Genomic DNA, 18,138 nt, shown 5'->3' on the forward strand with positions numbered 1-18,138 from the left:
TACACCGTTTTCAATAAGATACTAAGACACATATTTGTGTCGTTTATTTTGCAGTATTAGAATGAACTTCAATGTCAATTATTAAAGCGGAAACTGTGGTTACCATGGTATTTTGTGTGTAAGGGCGCTCAATATGTTTTGAGCCACAACCATACTCTGACCTTGCGAAAGAAATGCGTATCACCCGATATATTCCGACAATCCGCGTACATTCACGACGACGGAGTTACAAAACAGCTGCTCTCCAGTGAGTCCACTACAACCGAATTGTTCTCGCACACTAGTGACATTGTTGCTGCTTGCAAATGAGGCCGCGTGCGCGCGCGTGCGTGTGTTTCCTTTCCGAGTGTTTGTAGTCTGTCAAATGTCGTGACGTCACGTCTGGAGTCGCAGTGTGAAATGTAACTTTACTAGAGCCACGATCTACATGTGCGGGAGACCTCAGATCAACACCAAACCCAGCATGGGATTATTAAACACGGCGGGACGTCAACAAAGTACGAGAAGAAACAACATCAAAGGCTCGATCTAACCAACTTCTGAGAGAGAGAAAAGGCATTTTGGACCGTGTGTTCCGGGTTTTCGCGCTGACACCATCTCTGTTTTGTCAACCAAAGAGACGCCTGCAGAAAGTTGGAGTGTTAGAGTTGCGTTTGCGTCCACGCATGGACTTGTTTTTTTTTTTTTTTTTTCTAATTTCATAGAGGAAAAGTAGTCTAATGCAATGACTGCTAACTACAGAGAAGAACTGGACTTCAGACTGATGTTCGGGGAGAGCGGTTACACTCATCCGTCCTCGCTGGGCCACACAGGTTTGTACATTACTTTACGCGACGCGACGCGACGCGACCAACGCTCCGATTATATCAATGAAGTGCGTGCAAGCGCTCTCGGTAAAAATGCTAGCGATGTACTTGGCGTACAAGTCTCTTTGCGTCAAGAATGTGTTACAGAAGTAGCCATGTTTGGATCTGGCTGTTTTGAATAAATGAAACTGTTTCAATATACTAAAAGTCACTTCCTTATCTTTCAACATCAAATGCAGTAGTTCGTGTAGTTGACTCGCGTAAAGAGGAAGGTCAAAGTCTAATCAAGCGGAACATCTTTTAATAACATGCATGCATCTGTATCTATACGAATAATTTCGTTGTTTTCGTGTCAGTTATACTTTTGAACAGCAGTAGAACTAAAACTGCTCAAATGGCTTTGAATAGGCCTATATTAGCATTGTTATTATTAATATTGGCACTGTAAGCATATGTTTGTCTACTACTCTACTTCCCTACGCTGCTCTTACACTGTGTGCATATTATTAGGCACGTTGACATTCTGGTCATGAGGTTAAAAATATATATATTTTTTTATTATTATTATTTTTTTTTCAAGCACATTTGACCAATTCCAAACCACATCAATCAATCACATCAATTGCAAATTCTAGTATTGCATCCTTCTCATGGGCATTTAATGGTTTTTGACTTTTCAGTCCGAGTTAAATCTCTTTTTTGGCTCGTTGTATCTGCAAAAGAAAACGTGCCTAATAATTCTGCACACCAGAATATAAGGAGTTTTTCACTTCCAGCCTTCACGGACAATTATATATCACTTATAAATAATTAAATACAAAATGAATAGTAGTTATTAAGATGTGGTTTGGAATTGGTCAAATGTGCTTGGAAAAAAAAATATGACCAGAATATCAAAGTGCCTAATAATTATGCACACAGTGTATATTGCTTAATGCAAGTTGCACTGTCCACTGTAATCCATCTTCCTCCATCTGTATATGTAAACCCGACTGATATCATGGTTGAACTCACTGTAAATCACCTTTTAGGTTTTTATTGCTGGGCATTTGACTGCTGAAGCTTGAGTGCAATGACAGTCCATAGCATTGTGTTAAACAGATAATCTTATCAGTGTGACAGCATCCCTAGCTCGTGGATCCGTGTGAGTGTGTGATATTTATGGTTAGCTACTGTTGCACCTCTGGCAGCTGTCAGTTTGCTCATGTGTCTGAATGAGCCATAAGAGCATCTCTTGAAATGCATTGGCTCAAGTACCCGCAGTATGCCAAGTGCGTAACCTATGCGGCCTCGCTTCATTGAAGTTTCGTGAAGAATTTGTTGTGCTCTTGGGAACATAATTTATTAGTTTTTTTGTTTGTGTTAAGGATTATTTGTGATCCTGGACCACAAAACCAGTTATCATCTGAAAGCTGAATAAATAGGACAATATTTGGTCGAGATACTATTTGAAAATCTGGAATCTGAGGGTGCAAACAAAATCAAAATACTGAGAAAATTGCCTTTAAAGTTGCCCAACATTCTTAGCAATGCATAACAAAAGTTAATATTTGATATATTTACAGTAGGAAATTTACAAAATATATTCATGGAACATGATCTTTACTTAATATCCTAACGATTTTTGGCATAAAATGTAGTTCTGGCTATACAAATATACACATGCTACTAAAGACACTGGATTGTATTTGTCCTTCCTCAACATAAAACAAACAAACAAAAAAACAAAATACAATCAATAGTATTAACCCTAAAAATGTACACAATTCAACAGTTCATATTATCATGACAACATTTTTCATAATCTTTTAAAAAGCATCATCTCATGTGTAGCCAGAGTGGACTATGGGATAAGGCCAACCGAAGTAGGCACCACTGACTTGGTGGACAATCACTTACTCTGGAGTTGGATGAGTTAGTCTTAAATCCTCTAGTCTGATCAGATAGATGTCCTAATATAATAAGCTATTTTAGTAATAGAAATACAAGCAATTCCCAATTAAGCCAAAATTAAGCTCTGCCTCATTGTAAAACGAGGTGATATAAATCACTTTATGTAATTAAAGTCTTTGCCCATTATGCCCTACATGATTTTCTGACTGTCCAAATTTTTCAGAGTACAGATGAGAACTCTTCCAGACTGCAAACAAAGCAGAAACCTGTGTAAAAGTCATGTACACTAAAAAAGTCTGGGTTAAAAACAACCCAACTTGGGTGTTTGGCAACCCAGCATTGGGCAAATATTGGACAGAACACATGCTGGGTTAGTTTAACTGGTTTTACCCAACATGCTGGGTTGTTACATTTAAGTCAACTATCTCTTAGCTTAAAAATATTATATTGCTGGCTTAAAATGGGCTGGAAATGAAAAATCACTCACAGAATTAAACAGGCAACAGCAATAAACAAAAGATGAATATTTATTATTAAGCAAGAACACCCATAGACAAAAATATAAGAAAAATGTAATTTATTTGGGTGAACACAGCATAGTTTACAATTTAAATACAAATTACCATTAAACTCGTTTGACAATATTTTTTTATAAATTAAAAAAAATAAAAAATATTTATAAATAAAAAATAAATAAAAAATATTTATAAATAAAAAAAATGTAACATTTTACATTACAAGTGCCATTTTAATTTCTCCTGTAGAGAACTCAATCACCAAAAAGACCGCGTCTGACTGTAACTCAGCAGATGGGTTGTTTTGTCGGAGACAGGCTCAACTCGGCGGTTGGGTAGAAAAAAAATGGCCCAATATTTAAAAATGACCCAGCAGCTTAGTTACAGAAAAACTACCCAGCACCTGGGTAAAACCCAATAAAATGGCACAACAAGCCGAACCCAGCATTTAGGTTAAAAAAGAGTGCAGAAAAAAATACCCAGCATTTGGGTAAAAATATTAAAAACAACCCACTAAAATGACCCAGCAGGCTAAACCCAGCATTTGGGTTAAAAATAAATAAATAACCCAGCATTTTTTAGTGTAGTGTATTCCAGTTTTAAAGAAAATTCTGTCGTTGATTACTCGCCCTCATGTTGTTCCAAACTCATAAGACTTTCGTTCGTCTTCAGAGCCCAAATTAAGATATTTTTGATGAAATCTGAGAGTTTTCTGACCCTTCAAAGACAGCAAGAGTCCTTCCACGTTCCAAGGTCCAGAAGGGAACCAAGAAAATAAACAAAAAAGTGACATGTGACAACAGTGGTTGAACCGTTCAAGCTACGAGAATACGTTCAGAGGAAAGCATGCTAATGAATTGTGGTACTCTCCAAAATGGTGCTAGGGTGACGCGGAGGAGAAGAATTGTTGAATAAAGATGTTATTTTATTTTTTTTGCGCAACAAAAAGTATTCTCATAGCTTCATAAAATTACAGTTGATCCACTGATGTCACATGGACTATTTTGTTGTGGTACTAGTTGATGTTTGTGGTACTAGTATTGTCGAAAGTACCGATTTCGGTACAAGTCGGTACTGAAATTTTAAAAACATCCATTTCCTGCTCACATTCTGCTGTTGAGTTGATTCTTAAACATCGCTTATTGGCCATAGTGTTTACACACTCAACAGATATGTCTGAGATTGGCTACAATGATCAGCACTTCATGCTCCTCACAAATTTCAGTACTTTTGACAACAAAACTTGGTACCTTTTTTGGACCTTGAACATGGAAGGACCCTTGCTGTCTATGGAGGGTCGAAAAACTCTCGGATTTCATCAAAAAATATCTTAATTTGTGTTCCGAAGACGAACGAAGGGGTCAAGAATGACGGTAGGGTGAGTAATTAATGACAGAATTAAAATTTTTTTGGGTGAACTATCCCTCTAAGGAAAATGGCATATGGCATAAACCAGGGTAGACGTAGTATTTCGCCTTGTGTTAAAAATAATTTTTTTCCTTGTACTTTAGAATCTAGATCGGATGATGATGCCAACTGCTACCCTCTCTTTCCTCCTGGGCCCCAAGAGCAGCTAGACAGCTGTGGAAACCAGTCTTATGGCACCCTTCACTCTGGTTTCATCCAACCCATGGAGTCTCCCAGTAGAGTCTTTGACTGTCCTAGCATCCAAATCACCTCTATCCCAGCCAACTGCCACCAGGACCTGGGCGCTCACCAGTTGGACGAGTTGGCAGGCGCATGTGGAGAAGCCGGTGTTGGGTCTCTATCAAGGGACCAGCTCTTTCTGCCATTGGATGCTTCATACAGGGACACGTCCTCACTGTGTCCCAGCCCCTGCAGTAGTTTGTCCTCTCGCAGCTGGTTGTCTGACGCCTCGTCCTGCGAATCCTTCTCACACATCTACGATGATGTGGAGGCCGAACTGAATGAGGCGGCCGCTCAAGTTCGGCTGGCTTCTCCTCAAGTGTCGCCGTTGCCGTCTCCTCTGCCGTCCCCACTTACGTCTCCCCAGGCGTCTCCTCAAGTGTCCCCGCTCGTGTCTCCCTTTGGTTCTCCGGCATATGGAGATGACCCCTGGTACCGTTACCACCAACAACAACATTACCAGCAACCTCTACAATATCATTACTCCCAATCGCTGTCGCCGTATCAATCTCCCCGCACCAGTATCACAGAGGAAACTTGGCTCAGTCCTCGTCCACAGTCCTCATCCTCACGGCCGTCTTCTCGGCCAACCTCGCCAGGTGGAAAAAGGCGGCATTCCAGTGCAGAGGTCAATCCCGGTTTGGCATCTCCGCACCTTTCCCCCAACGTAACACCATCTCACTCTCCTCGGGGTAGTGTCACTGAGGAGACATGGTTGGGAGGTGCCACATTTGCTCCCTACCAAACCCCTCCACTGGAGGTAGACATCCCATCCAAAACAAGAAGAAGGTATCAGACCAACCACCAGGATCAAATGGCTCTGATGCCTGGACAAGAGGATTCAAGTCTTCAAGACCAAAGCCTTGCAAATCCGTCGCTAAACTCAGGCATAGCTGTGTCCCTCCCCAGTTTAAAGAAAGAGGACATAGTGGAACATTTCTTAGCTGTCCCAACACACTTCCCTTGGGTTAAACCCAAACAAGTCGGCACTCCTTTATACAGGTAAATTGCATGTACTTATGGGACTCAATTGTTCACCTTCAGTGCCCTGTTGTTCCATCATTTATGAACCTGTTAGGGCTATAACAATGGGTGTCTGTTTCAATGGCAAATGCTCAGCCGCTTCTGTTTCTTTTTCTTACTCAGGTCCACGTCTTTACCTCCACTGGACTGTCCTCTGCCCAGTCAGTGTGGCCAGTGTGAGTTAAAGATGGAGATCCAACCTAGACCTCACCACAGAGCCCATTATGAGACGGAGGGCAGTCGAGGGGCCATTAAATCGGACTGCGGAAGACACCCTGTTGTAAAGGTCCGACTTTATAGACTTAATACCAGATCTAAGATTGTTTGGGGCCCTTCCACCTGTTTGTCTGCAAAATGGGAGTGAAAACCTGTTCGGAAACTGTGAATTATATATATATATTTTTTTTTTTTGTTTGTTTGTTTGTTTGCATGTGATTTATGGATTATGGTTAATTATTAATGGAGTATTTCATCCATCATTACCCACTTTTCTGTTGTTTTTGTTTGTCACACCATACTGTATTGTGCACATTTTGAACAGTTCACCGAACTTGCACAGCAGTTTTCATTGTTCTGGTAAATTGAGAAAGGGTTCCATACCTAAAGGTTTGTTGCTCATCTGACATCTGCTCTAGTACAAGACAAAAGTACCAGATTATTGTTTGGGTGTATTTAATTATTTATATTAATATTATAATATTAATTAGTATTATTATACATTTATATTTTTAGAGACAGCTGAGATATCACTGGATTAACGATGTGATATCTATGTGATAAATATCAGCCAGGCTTTTGAACAGAACTTTTGATCCAGTCAGCTTGTGGTATTTTTAACAGGGTACAAGCTAATGTTACATGTGTTGCACTGTTTGTTTACCCTAGCTACCTATGACACGAATGGCCACCATTCCTGGCGTTAAAGAAACAGATGTTGCAAGCTTTTCAGACATGTAAAACTAGAAAAGGAAAGATCGTCAACAAACTTTGAATGTTGGTTTGAAATGTCAACCTGATATGTGCTACTTTGAATATTTTAAGAGCTGCAGAGCATTAAACCTTTGATGGATGATGGATAGGCCTAGGAACAATTCATTTGGAATAACCAGCTGCCTGTTTACTCATATTGTTTCTTCTCGCATCTGTAGCTAATAGGATTTAATGAAAAACCCGTCAGCCTGCAGATGTTCATCGGGACAGCGGATGAGCGTTACATCAGACCACACCCATTCTATCAAGTGCACAGAATCACTGGGAAAACCGTGGCGACGCCGAGTCAAGAGACAGTGATATCCTGCACCAAAGTTCTCGAAATTCCTCTCCTGCCTGAAAACAATATGTCTGCCAGGTACCCGTCGAGCAAACCTCTGATTTACATGCACCCTGCCCTGCATGCATTGTAGACAGAGCTTTTTTGCATAAATGATGTATTGACATTGCTGACAGTTTAGAAGAAGAAGAAGATGGCAGTGCTGAATGGAAAATATGTGAAATTTAGAACAGTTTTAAAGGTGCAATCGGTATTTTTTATTTTTTTTGGTTCAGTTGTACCTTTCCATTTTTTTGTTTTGATGTACACTCAATGAATTTTACACGAAGTGAATTATATCATTGAAGCTGACTTATTGAGATCATATTGACCCTGGACCACAAAACCAGTCATAAGGGTCATTTTTTTTTTTTTTTTTTCAGATTTATACATAATATGAAAGTTGAAAGTCTGTTAGGCCGAGATACAACTATTTGAAAATCTGGAATCTGAGAGATGCACAAAAAAAAAAACGCTTTGAAAGATGTCCAAATTAAGTTCTTAGCAATGCATATTACTAATCAAAAATTAGGTTTTGATATATTTACAGTAGGAAATTTACAAAATGTCTTCATGAGCATGATCGTAACTTAATATCCTAATCATTTTTGGCATTAAAGAAAAATTAATCATTTTGACCCATACAATTTATATTTGGCTATTGCTACAAATATGCCCATACTACTTCACTGGGGAAAAAATGCTTTTCTTACTTAGATTTTTTGTCTTGTTTCCAGACAAAATATCTAAAAATTCTTAAATCAAGAAGGATTTTCTAGACAAGTAAAGATTATTGTTTTGTTTTCAGTAAAAGCAGAGTGTTTGCTTAGAACAAGGTAAACAATCTTAAAAAATCATACAAACAGAAAACAATATTATTTTTCTTACCCCATTGGCAGATTATTTTGCTTGTTTCAAGCAAAAACACACTTAATTTTGACTCTTTTTGATTTTTTTTTTAGACTTTTTTGACTTTTTTCTGAAAACAACACAATATTTGCTCATCTAGAAAATCCTTATTGATTTAAGAATTGTTAGATATTTTGGCTGGAAACAAGACAAAAAGTCTAAGTAAGAAAATCATTTTTTACAGTGTTAAGACTGGTTTTGTAGTCCAGGGTCACATACAGAATAAATAATTTTATCTATTCTCACATTTTTGCTAACGGAATAAATTAATCAAGGCTGAGAATAGAACATTTCAACAGTGGCTTTGGTAGAAAAAAAAAAAAAAAACATTGCTTTTGCATGATGATGCATCCACCCACTCCCATACTGGCAAGGCTTTTAAGAGAAACTTTTCCATATGCAGGTCTCAAAGTGAAATAACTAAAATGGGCCAAAAGTTGTCGGCAAACAGCACCATTTACGTCACACTTTCCATAGATAACTGCAGTTTTAATAAGTAAACACAATTTAACTGACTTTTATCATCTTTGTTTGAAAGCATTGACTGTGCTGGGATCCTGAAGCTAAGGAATTCAGACATCGAGTTGCGGAAGGGAGAAACTGATATCGGGCGTAAAAACACACGTGTGCGTGCTGTGTTCCGTGTTCATATCCCTCAACACAACGGAAAAGTGCTGTCCCTGCAAGTGGCATCCACACCCATAGAATGCTGTGAGTTATTTTCTGTGATTATGCATGTTCTATGTAAACTATTTTGGTAAGGCAGGCATTACATGGGTCATTCCTGAGATTCGGTAATATTTCAGTCCTGTAGAGTTTCTAAAGTGGTGGTTCACCAAAATTAATTGTTCAAAGTTTTTCACAATACTTTGGTATACCCATTATAATGACTAAAAATACCTATCGTATACATATCTTAAACCAACCCAAACTTTATTCATATTTTGAGGCATATTATAGTCAGGGAGGGCGCTGTCAAGAAACGTAACCCTGTCACATACAATTAAGACGGCAAACCATAGGTATGTACTTTTATTTCTGCCATAAATGTTCTACTCTCCTCAAGGAGGGTACGGTCAAGCTTAACAACTCAACCCTGTTACGTAAAATGAAGATGGAAAACAATTATTTTTCAACATTTTATTTTAATCTATAAGTATATACAGTGTACTTAATTTATTGTGGCCATACATGGTCTACTGTCCTAACTACATGAGGAGCAGTGGTCATTTTGAGTGAAAAACCTCAACCCCCGTCACAAATATGTGCATTTCCCATTGTTACGGGGTTGTAAGCTTGTGACAGGGTTGAGTTATTTATGTCATGTATTAATCATTTTAATGAAATAAATATAAAGCAGTCATGGTTTCAGCAAATATATACTTACCAAAATCATGACAACAATTTTTTATTTTTTTGATGTAATATGTCCTCTTAAACTTTAGAAGTTGCACCCATATACAGCGGAAAGACAATGTTGGCCATGCAGGTATGTTGACCCAAAAATAAGGGGACAACATGAAAGAGAAACAAAACTTAAAATTAAAATTGAAAGCAATATATCCTTCAAATGTGTTACAGACTTTAACCCCATCACATCTTGTCATGTTAATATGTTTTGCAAGCATATAGGGAAGACAATTAAGAATGAAAGCATTTCTTGCTAAGCACTATCTAACATGTTAAAGACTAATAAAACAATACAATTGTGGTTTTACTTAAACTTCTACATTTTTTTTGTTTGTTTTACAAAAATAAAGAGACCATAGACACACAACTTGTGTATTTTTAGCTTTAGTCCTATAGAAATGTGAAAAATATAATAAATGTTACATTTGTTATCATTAAATTGTTATCAGGGACACATGAGCAGTAGGTAGATGTTTGTTTTATAACAAATTCTGTGTCAAAATATTTTTTTTAAACCAATCCAATTTTATCCGTTACAGAGTTGAGGAAAAAAATGTGTCTAAAAAATAAAAAACTGTGAATAATAAAATGTTGTTAGGTGGGAAAATATTCAAAACTCAAATTTTCATTTTGAAAATGTTACCAAGTCATGTTGGTCAGCAGTTTACATCCATTTCCTTTCTCTGTTGACTAGCTCAACGTTTAGCTCAGGAACTTCCCCAAATCGAGAGCTTTAGTCCCACCTGTGGTTCTGTTAATGGAGGAGAAGAGATGCTTATAACAGGGCAAAACGTCAATCCAGAATCAACAGTCGTCTTCCTAGAAAAGGGCTCTGGTAAGTGAAACCATGTTTTACAATAACTATTCTCACAGCTAGTTTCTCTGCTGTAATTAGGAGGTGTTTTTAGCAATACATTTTGGATGACAGTTTGTCATGTAATAACAAAAGAGCCTTTGTATTGTCTTTTTTTCCATTCCAGATGGTAAAACACAGTGGGAGGTTGATGTGAGGGCTTTACAAGAAAAGAGTCAAAATGTAAGCACAGTATGTTACTGTTTTTGTAAAGAAACACTGAAATTCTCAATTTCTTGTAACAACATAACATATGTGCATTACATTTCCCATTGAGGTTTATAATTACAGGTGTCTCTGAAGTTCTCTTGTGTTCCCATTCCTGTTTAGACAAGCATAGTGGTAAAGATCCCTCCGTACTACAAGAAAACCACGGCTTCCTCCACCCAGGTGCAGTTCTATGTTAGCAATGGCAAGAGGAAGAAAAGTGCCTCACAGTTCTTCACCTATCTTTCAGGTAATAGTCCTTCTTATGAGTATCAGCAAGTCTGGTCCACTGACAGATCTCAAGAACTACCAGTTGGACAGCAACAGTTCTAGTTAAAAATGGGGATATAGGTCAGGGGTGCCCAGCCCTGTTCCTGGAGATCTACCATCCTACAAAGTTCAGCTCCGACCCTGATCAAACACACCTGAACCAGCAAATCAATCTCTTTGGAAGCACTTGATAATTACAGACAGCTGTGTTGGAGCAGGGCTGGAACTAAAGTCTGCGAGTAGGTAGATCTCCAGGAACAGGGCTGGGCACCCCTGATCTAAGTGGTTAAAGAAGGCAGTAGCTCATTCACATTCATAATAAATGGTCTCTAGGAACGTTTGTACAGTCTGCCCAGAAGCAATTAGAAGATACAGAATATAAATGGTTATTGGTATTAATTATGGTTACTGACACAGCTCAGTGGTAAAGGATATCCTGTTTCCACTTGGCATTAAGATGCATCTTTGGCTGTCCAATCACAAGAGTTCAGCACCAATTGTGTAAAAGAAAGGTGTTAAACATTTTATCTGATCACTAAAAAAAACACATGAAGGGAGTCAAAAATGCACATGATCACATTGCATTTGTAGTAGAAATGCTGTCTGTCCTTAAAGGAGAAGTTCACTTCCGAAACAACAATTTACAGATAATGTACTCACCCCCTTGTCATCCAAGATATTCATGTCTTTCTTTCTTCAGTCATAAAGAAATAATGTTTGAGAAAAAACATTTCAGGGTTTCTCTCCATATAGTTGACTTATATGCTGCCCACAAGTTTGAACTTCCAAAAAGCAGTTTAAATGAGCTTCAAAGGTCTCAAAAAAATTGACAATTGATACACTTTTTAAACTCAAATGCTCGTCTTGTCTAGTTCTGTGTGTACCCAGTGTATTCCAGTTCAAGACAGTTAGTGTATGTCAAAAGAAAAATCACATTTTCTAGTCGTACATCGCTGCAGAAGTACTGACCCAATGTTTACAAAATGAAAGTGCAAAGAAGATCAAACACGCTTTTCAAAAAAGGTAAAACAGCAATTTTAGCGATTTTGAAGTTGGAGGAGAAAATGAGATGGTTGTTTTTCGACCTAACTGTCTTGAACCGGAATACACAGAGTATACGCAGAGCTAGACAATATGAGCATTTGAGGTTAAAAAGTATATAAATTGTATATATATATATATATATATATATATATATTATTTTTTTTTTTTTTTTTTTTTTTTTTTTAGAAAATAACCAATCGTTTGGCTAGATAAGACCCTTCTTCCTAGGCTGGGAGCCCTTTTGAAGCTGCATTTAAACTGCGTTTTGGAATTTCAAACTCGTGAGCACCATTGAAGTCCACTATATGGAGAGAAATCCTGAAATGTTTTCCCCAAAAAACAGAATTTCTTTACGACTGAAGAAAGAAAGACATGAATATCTTGGATGACCAGTGCATTATCTGTGAATTTTTGTTCTGGAAGTGAACTTCTCTTTTAATGCATCCCAGACCACAGTGAAGTACCTAAAATGTGTTCATCCTGGGGTGCGTTGTGCAAAAGCGCACCAAATCAAGTGATTCAAAATTAGCTGCATTGTACCAAAACACACAAATTACAGTGGGAATCAATACAAAGAGTTGGAGTACTTGGACTCAGACACTTGTGATTGAACTTAGACTTTGACATTGTTGACGTAGAAATCCACATTGTGTGGATCATAAAAGCTAATACATAAGCAACACCATAAAATTAAGATAAAAAATTATAATAAATGATAATGAATGCCTCCTACGCAAACTTAATTGGTTAAAACTAGGACTAAGGACTAAAACTAAGTCACATAATATGCTCTTGTTCAGTCAGGTGAGTGTCTTTGCGGAATCTGAAAACAAGTGGTCACAGGGAATTTGAAATGCATAGTAATACCAATTGGAAATGGTATTGTGCAAATGTGATCAAATCACCAAAAACACATTGTAACAACAGGTGGAAACAGGTGTCTCAGAAAAAAGTGTCACAACATCAGAGAGATAAGTCAATGTCCAGTGTAGCGTTCATTGTAGCAGCCTGGCAACTGGTTAAAAAAAAATCACAATTTATAAGTGTTTTCTGTACTGTCTTAAAGAATCTGCGGAGAGCAGAGGTAGCCAACTATGCTTCTGGAAGGCTGCCACCCTGCAGAGTTTAGCTCTAGCCCTAATCAAACACACCTAATCAAGGTGTTCAGGATTTATAAATAACAGGCACATGTGTTGGACCAGGGTTGAAAGTTATACTTGGCATTAACATGCAATCACAGTGATCCAATCATGATATAACAAGTCTACCTCTGGACCAGGACAGATCAGAAGCACGTTTACACTTGTTTTTTTTTTCCATGTGTATGTGGACAACATCCGGATACAGGTCACATGTTAAAGCCAAGTGTAAACACAGCCTAAAGGCCTGCAGTATGGTGGCCCTCCATGAGCAGGGTGGCTACCATTATAGAGGCTTACCTATGGGCAACTCAGTCGTGGAGGGCCGGTGTCCTGCAGAGTTTAGCTCAAACTTGCCTCAACACACCTGCCAAGAAGTTTCTAGTATACCTAGAAAGAGCTCGATTAGCTGGTTCAGGTGTGTCTAATTTGGGTTGGAGCTAAACTCTGCAGGACACCAGCCCTTTAGGACTGAGTTTGGCCACCCCTGCCTATGGGTGTCCAAACTTGTTGCTGGAGGGCCAACGTCCTACAGAGTTTAGCTCCAACCCAAATTAAACACACCTAAACCAGCTAATCAAGATCTTCAGACTCACTAGAAACTTTCAGGTAAGTGTGCTTAAGCTGGTTGGAGCTAAACTCAGCAGGAGAAGGATCGGAGACCCCTGGGCTTACCAATCAAACTGGAGCTTGTAGTTATGGAGATTGGAAGATTGGATTTGTTTGTGTATAATATGTTGTGTTGTCTGAGATCACTGTAGAACTGGAAGGATTTGGGTCTTAATTGGACAAGATAATATAGCAGTTTTTCAAATGTTTTGAGAAATAAAGAAATGTTCATGATGCTAATCTGTAATATGCTAAACATCTTCCTTCAAAGCAGTGCAGGTCAAGCAGGAGTTTGGCATGAGAACGGACCTTAACACCAATGAACAAGCAGGGCAGCGTTCTACCACCTCCCCAGCCGATTTCATCACTACTGGAGACCCAGTTGATTCAGATGAGGTCCAACCTCTTGAGCAGTGGCTGCTGTCTGAAGGGACAATCTGTGCTCCATCTTCAACCCATCTCAGTTACTCACCTCAGGATCCTTTGTATCTAAGCCGCTATCATCCAGCAGACAGAAGCCTTAATGCTGGAGCAGACATCCACCCTATGTTCCATCCCTCAGTGATGGATTTCAACAACTCTTTGTACCAAAAACCACAACAGAATCTGTTTTACAAAGGACAACCTAGTCTTCCGATGACTGGTGGCTCACTGCAAGGCTTAAAGTCATCCCAAATCGTAGCAGAGCAACTAAGGTCTCAACCAGGCATACCTGCAGAACACGGTCCTAATCTCCACAACCTTGGCCCTGTCTCAGTTTCCAATCTATCTGGTCTACACACAGTGAATCTGGTGCAATTACCACAGTCCTCGTCTTCCCATGTGCTTTCTCTTTCCCACCCGTCAACTCTTGCCAAAGTGCCTTCTAACTCACCGTCTGTCAGAGAAAGCTTGATGGACCCTCAACCTTTGGGTACATCTCTCCAGGAGTCCAGAAAAAGCTATAGGATGTCACAAGGTGAAGAACGCCTTAACATTAAACAGGAACCACAGAAAGACAAAGAGCTAGCCTTTCGGTCCATAGGCCTACAGGAAATCACTCTTGATGATGGTAAGACTCCAAAGAGAACCATTTTAAAACAATGAGATTAAGTGGACGTTGTTGATTACCACAGAAATTTAGGGGCCCTATAGACATGGGGCATGGCGAACGTTGGACGAGTTTTCCTTCAACCCTAATCAAACACCTGAAGCTAATCAAGGTCTGAAGGGTTACTACAGGGGTGCCCAAACTCGGTCTTGGAGGGCTGATGTCCTGCAGATTTTAGCTTTAACTTGCCTCAACACACCTGCCGTGAAGTTTCTAGTATGCCTAGTAAGAGCTTGATTAGCTGGTTCAGGTGTGTCTAATAGGGGTTGGAGCCGAGGACCGAGTTTGGCCACCCCTAGGTTACTAGGAAGCTACATGCAGGTGTGTTTTTATTAGGATTGAAGCCAAACTCTGCAGGACACTGGCCCTCCAGGACAGAGTTTGGCCACTCCTAGGTTACTAGAAAGCTACAGACAGGAGTTTTTATTAGGGTTGGAGCTAAACTCTACAGGAGACCAGCCCTCCAGAACTGAGTTTGGCCACCCCTAGGTTACTAGAAAGCTACAGGCAGGAGTTTTTATGAGGGTTGAAGCTAAACTCTGCAGGATTGTGGCTCTCCAGGTCCGGAGTTCGCCACTCCTGCTATAGAGCTTTTTAAGAAAGGGATTTCTTCAAATAAATGATAAAATAACACTTTTTTCAAGGGTTTAGCCACAAGAACTAACAACCTAACCCACCTAAAATAGTAACCCCAGTGCTAAAAAAAAAAAAAAAAAACTGATTTAGACCATTTTACTGCTGAAGCAGTAGAAGACAAACATACAAGCTTCAAATACATACTTTATAACTTGGTAATGAAGATTATGCCAGAGATGTTGACAAGTCATTATTTGGTGATCCAGAAATAAGGCAAGCCGTTAACAATTTTATATCAACACCAAATATTACTGTGATTCTATCTGTTTATCCCAGCCCGTGTTATCTGTTTACAAGTAATACATACTTACTGTGTCCCATGCTGGGTCAGTAACTCGCCTCAAGCTGCAATAACAAAATATGTGCTAGCTTTGTGGCATACGCTAACTGAGCTTTTTGTTTACTCTCAAGAAAAACTAGCAGCTGCCACCCCTAGTGTCTGGAAGCCTGTTTAGTTTAGGCCTAATTATAGTCCACTGTCCCGCAGTGCGGTGGGAAAGAGGATACTGGCATTGCACGGAGTCAGTGAAAGAGCTAAATATACCGCCAAAGCTAATCCACTGCTAGTTTTACGCAGCTGTATTGTGATAGTCTTACATACTTCACATAAGATGTTGCTGCCATTAGCCTAGAAGAAGACCCTTGGAAGAAGCACATGGCCTTGACTGAACTTGACCTTTGTTAATAAAGCTGTCCGTACCTTGTGTTAAGTTTTTCTGTGGATAGAGTATTATGTTTATTAAGTTACTAGTTGCTATTTTTTAGCATAATTAATTTTAAATTATTAAAAATTATTATTTTTTTTTTTTATATATATAAACCAAACTACTTTTTATATATTTAACCATACATATTTACATTTATAATTAAACAAACCCTAAGACAGAATGTTTTTTTGTCACTCGTTTTTACCTGGCCCACTGTTACTATGTCTCAGCACTTATCCGTGTTAGAGAGGACAGGTGCAGTGGACTGGAATACCCCCGTTGAGTGAGTGCTGTTGTCCGGCTTCATACTCCCTTCCCTGCCAGGGTCTGTGTGTGTGTGTGTGTGTGTGTGTGTGTGTGTGTGTGTGTGTGTGTGTGTGTGTGTGTGTGTGTGTGTGTGTGTGTGCGTGTGCGTGTGCGTGTGCGTGTGCGTGCGTGTGTGTGTGTGTGTGTGTGTGTTTGTGTGTGTGTGTGCTGTCTTTCATCCTGACTCAAACAGATTCTTGTCCAAATGCACAGCTACCTTTTCTGGCTAAGGTATATTTATAGCCCACACTGTATACTCTGTTTCCCATTTCACATGCTTAATGGATGCCGTGTTGTAAATAACTTCTTGTGTGTTTAAAGTGTATTAATAGATTTGTTTGGTTATTGGAAAGTCAAAGACACAAGCAGCATTTCAGGAACTAGCTGAAGCTATGTTTGAGCTGTTAACGTTAAAAACAGCACAAGAAGCAGACTACTGTAATAATTGAAACTCAGTTTCAGCCTTTGCGGTTTAACACTTCTGCGTGAAAGCTAAAGTGTGCTATGAGTTAAAATAAGACCTGCAGGAAAACACCAATTGTTTCTGAATGTACAACACTGCCCTCAGATGAGTTTAATATAATGTAGATGGAAAAAAAAAAATGCATTATTAAAATGTGTTTTCTATATGTCTTTGTGAGAGAGAGAGCGTCTCATATTAAATTGTTTGCTTTTTCATTTTCTTCACAGTCAGTGAAATCATTGTAAGAGACTTGTTCGAGACTCCAGATTCAGAGAATGCCGACAGTGTGCCGTAACTCCACTCCTGGACACAGTGTCCCATCGATTAGAAGATCAATGGAAATGGAGCATCTTGTATAGGACTTCAGTACTGCTACTGAACTGATAATTAGAGTTGGACATCTCCCGTAGCTGTTTTGGTTTCAGCGTCTTGCATTACTGCACATGTAGAAAAGATTTTCTATGAGTAATACCATGTACATAAAGTTTTCAGCCTAGAATGCATTATTTTATTTTTTTTCTAAACTGAGCATATCAAATGTGAATGTAAAATATTGACCAGTCATAGTTTTCGATTCAATATGTGCCTTAACCAGACAGGCCTTTTTATTATCCTTTCGAAATCATTTGTCTTCAATTTTCTCCTTTTGATTGTAAGTGTAAAATCTATTCTTGCAATTTATGATAATCGTAAAAAGCTTAGAATAAATTATTAAGAAGAAATATGCAGCATTGAGCATATAAAGCACAATCCCATGTTTGAATCTGCTGAGTGTTCACTTTAAAGAACTGTAACCTGGTTGGCATTTCAGTACATGTGTTTCTCATGCTTTTACCATTGCTTGGTATTTTGAAATGTATTTGTATTTATGAATTTTTACTGAACATAAAGGAAATTTTGTGACAATCTTCATGGACTCCTAGATTTTTTTTTTTTTTATGTATATACAGTTGAAGTCAAAGGTTTGCATACACCTTACAGAATCTGCAAAATGTTATTTTACTAAAATAAGAGGGATCATACAAAATTCATGTTATTTTTATTTAGTACTGAATAAGAATAAGAATTTTCACATTAAATACATTTACATATAGTCCACAAGAGAAAAAAATAGTTGAATTTATAAAAATGACCCTGTTCAAAAAGTTTACATACACTTGATTCTTAATACTGTGTTGGTACCTGATTGATTTTTTGTTTAGTGATAGTTGTTCATGAGTCCCTTGTTTGTCCTGAACAGTTAAACTGGCCGCTGTTCTTCAGAAAAAATCCTTCAGGTCCCACAATTTCTTTGATTTTTCA

The 18,138-nt window shown here is 38.5% G+C and overlaps 1 protein-coding gene across 2 annotated transcripts; it reads left to right on the plus strand.

Annotated features, from left to right (window-relative positions):
- Positions 1–398: 398 nt before the first annotated feature.
- nfatc3b (nuclear factor of activated T cells 3b) lies at positions 399–17,746 on the plus strand. 2 transcript variants are annotated; one of them, XM_073831516.1, is made up of 10 exons: positions 399–812; positions 4,726–5,863; positions 6,008–6,170; positions 7,033–7,232; positions 8,641–8,813; positions 10,207–10,347; positions 10,493–10,548; positions 10,696–10,822; positions 13,906–14,685; positions 17,064–17,746. In XM_073831516.1, the coding sequence occupies exons 1-10, from the start codon at positions 725–727 to the stop codon at positions 17,129–17,131; spliced, it is 2,934 nt and encodes a 977-aa protein (XP_073687617.1). In that variant the 5' UTR covers positions 399–724; the 3' UTR covers positions 17,132–17,746. The 2 variants fall into 2 exon arrangements, with proteins under 2 accessions (XP_073687617.1, XP_073687618.1); XM_073831517.1 differs by having other exon boundaries at positions 13,909–14,685.
- The last annotated feature ends 392 nt before the right edge of the window (positions 17,747–18,138 follow it).

Source organism: Garra rufa, chromosome 25 (genome assembly GCF_049309525.1).
Source record: "Garra rufa chromosome 25, GarRuf1.0, whole genome shotgun sequence".
In the NCBI taxonomy this organism is placed as follows: domain Eukaryota; kingdom Metazoa; phylum Chordata; class Actinopteri; order Cypriniformes; family Cyprinidae; genus Garra; species Garra rufa.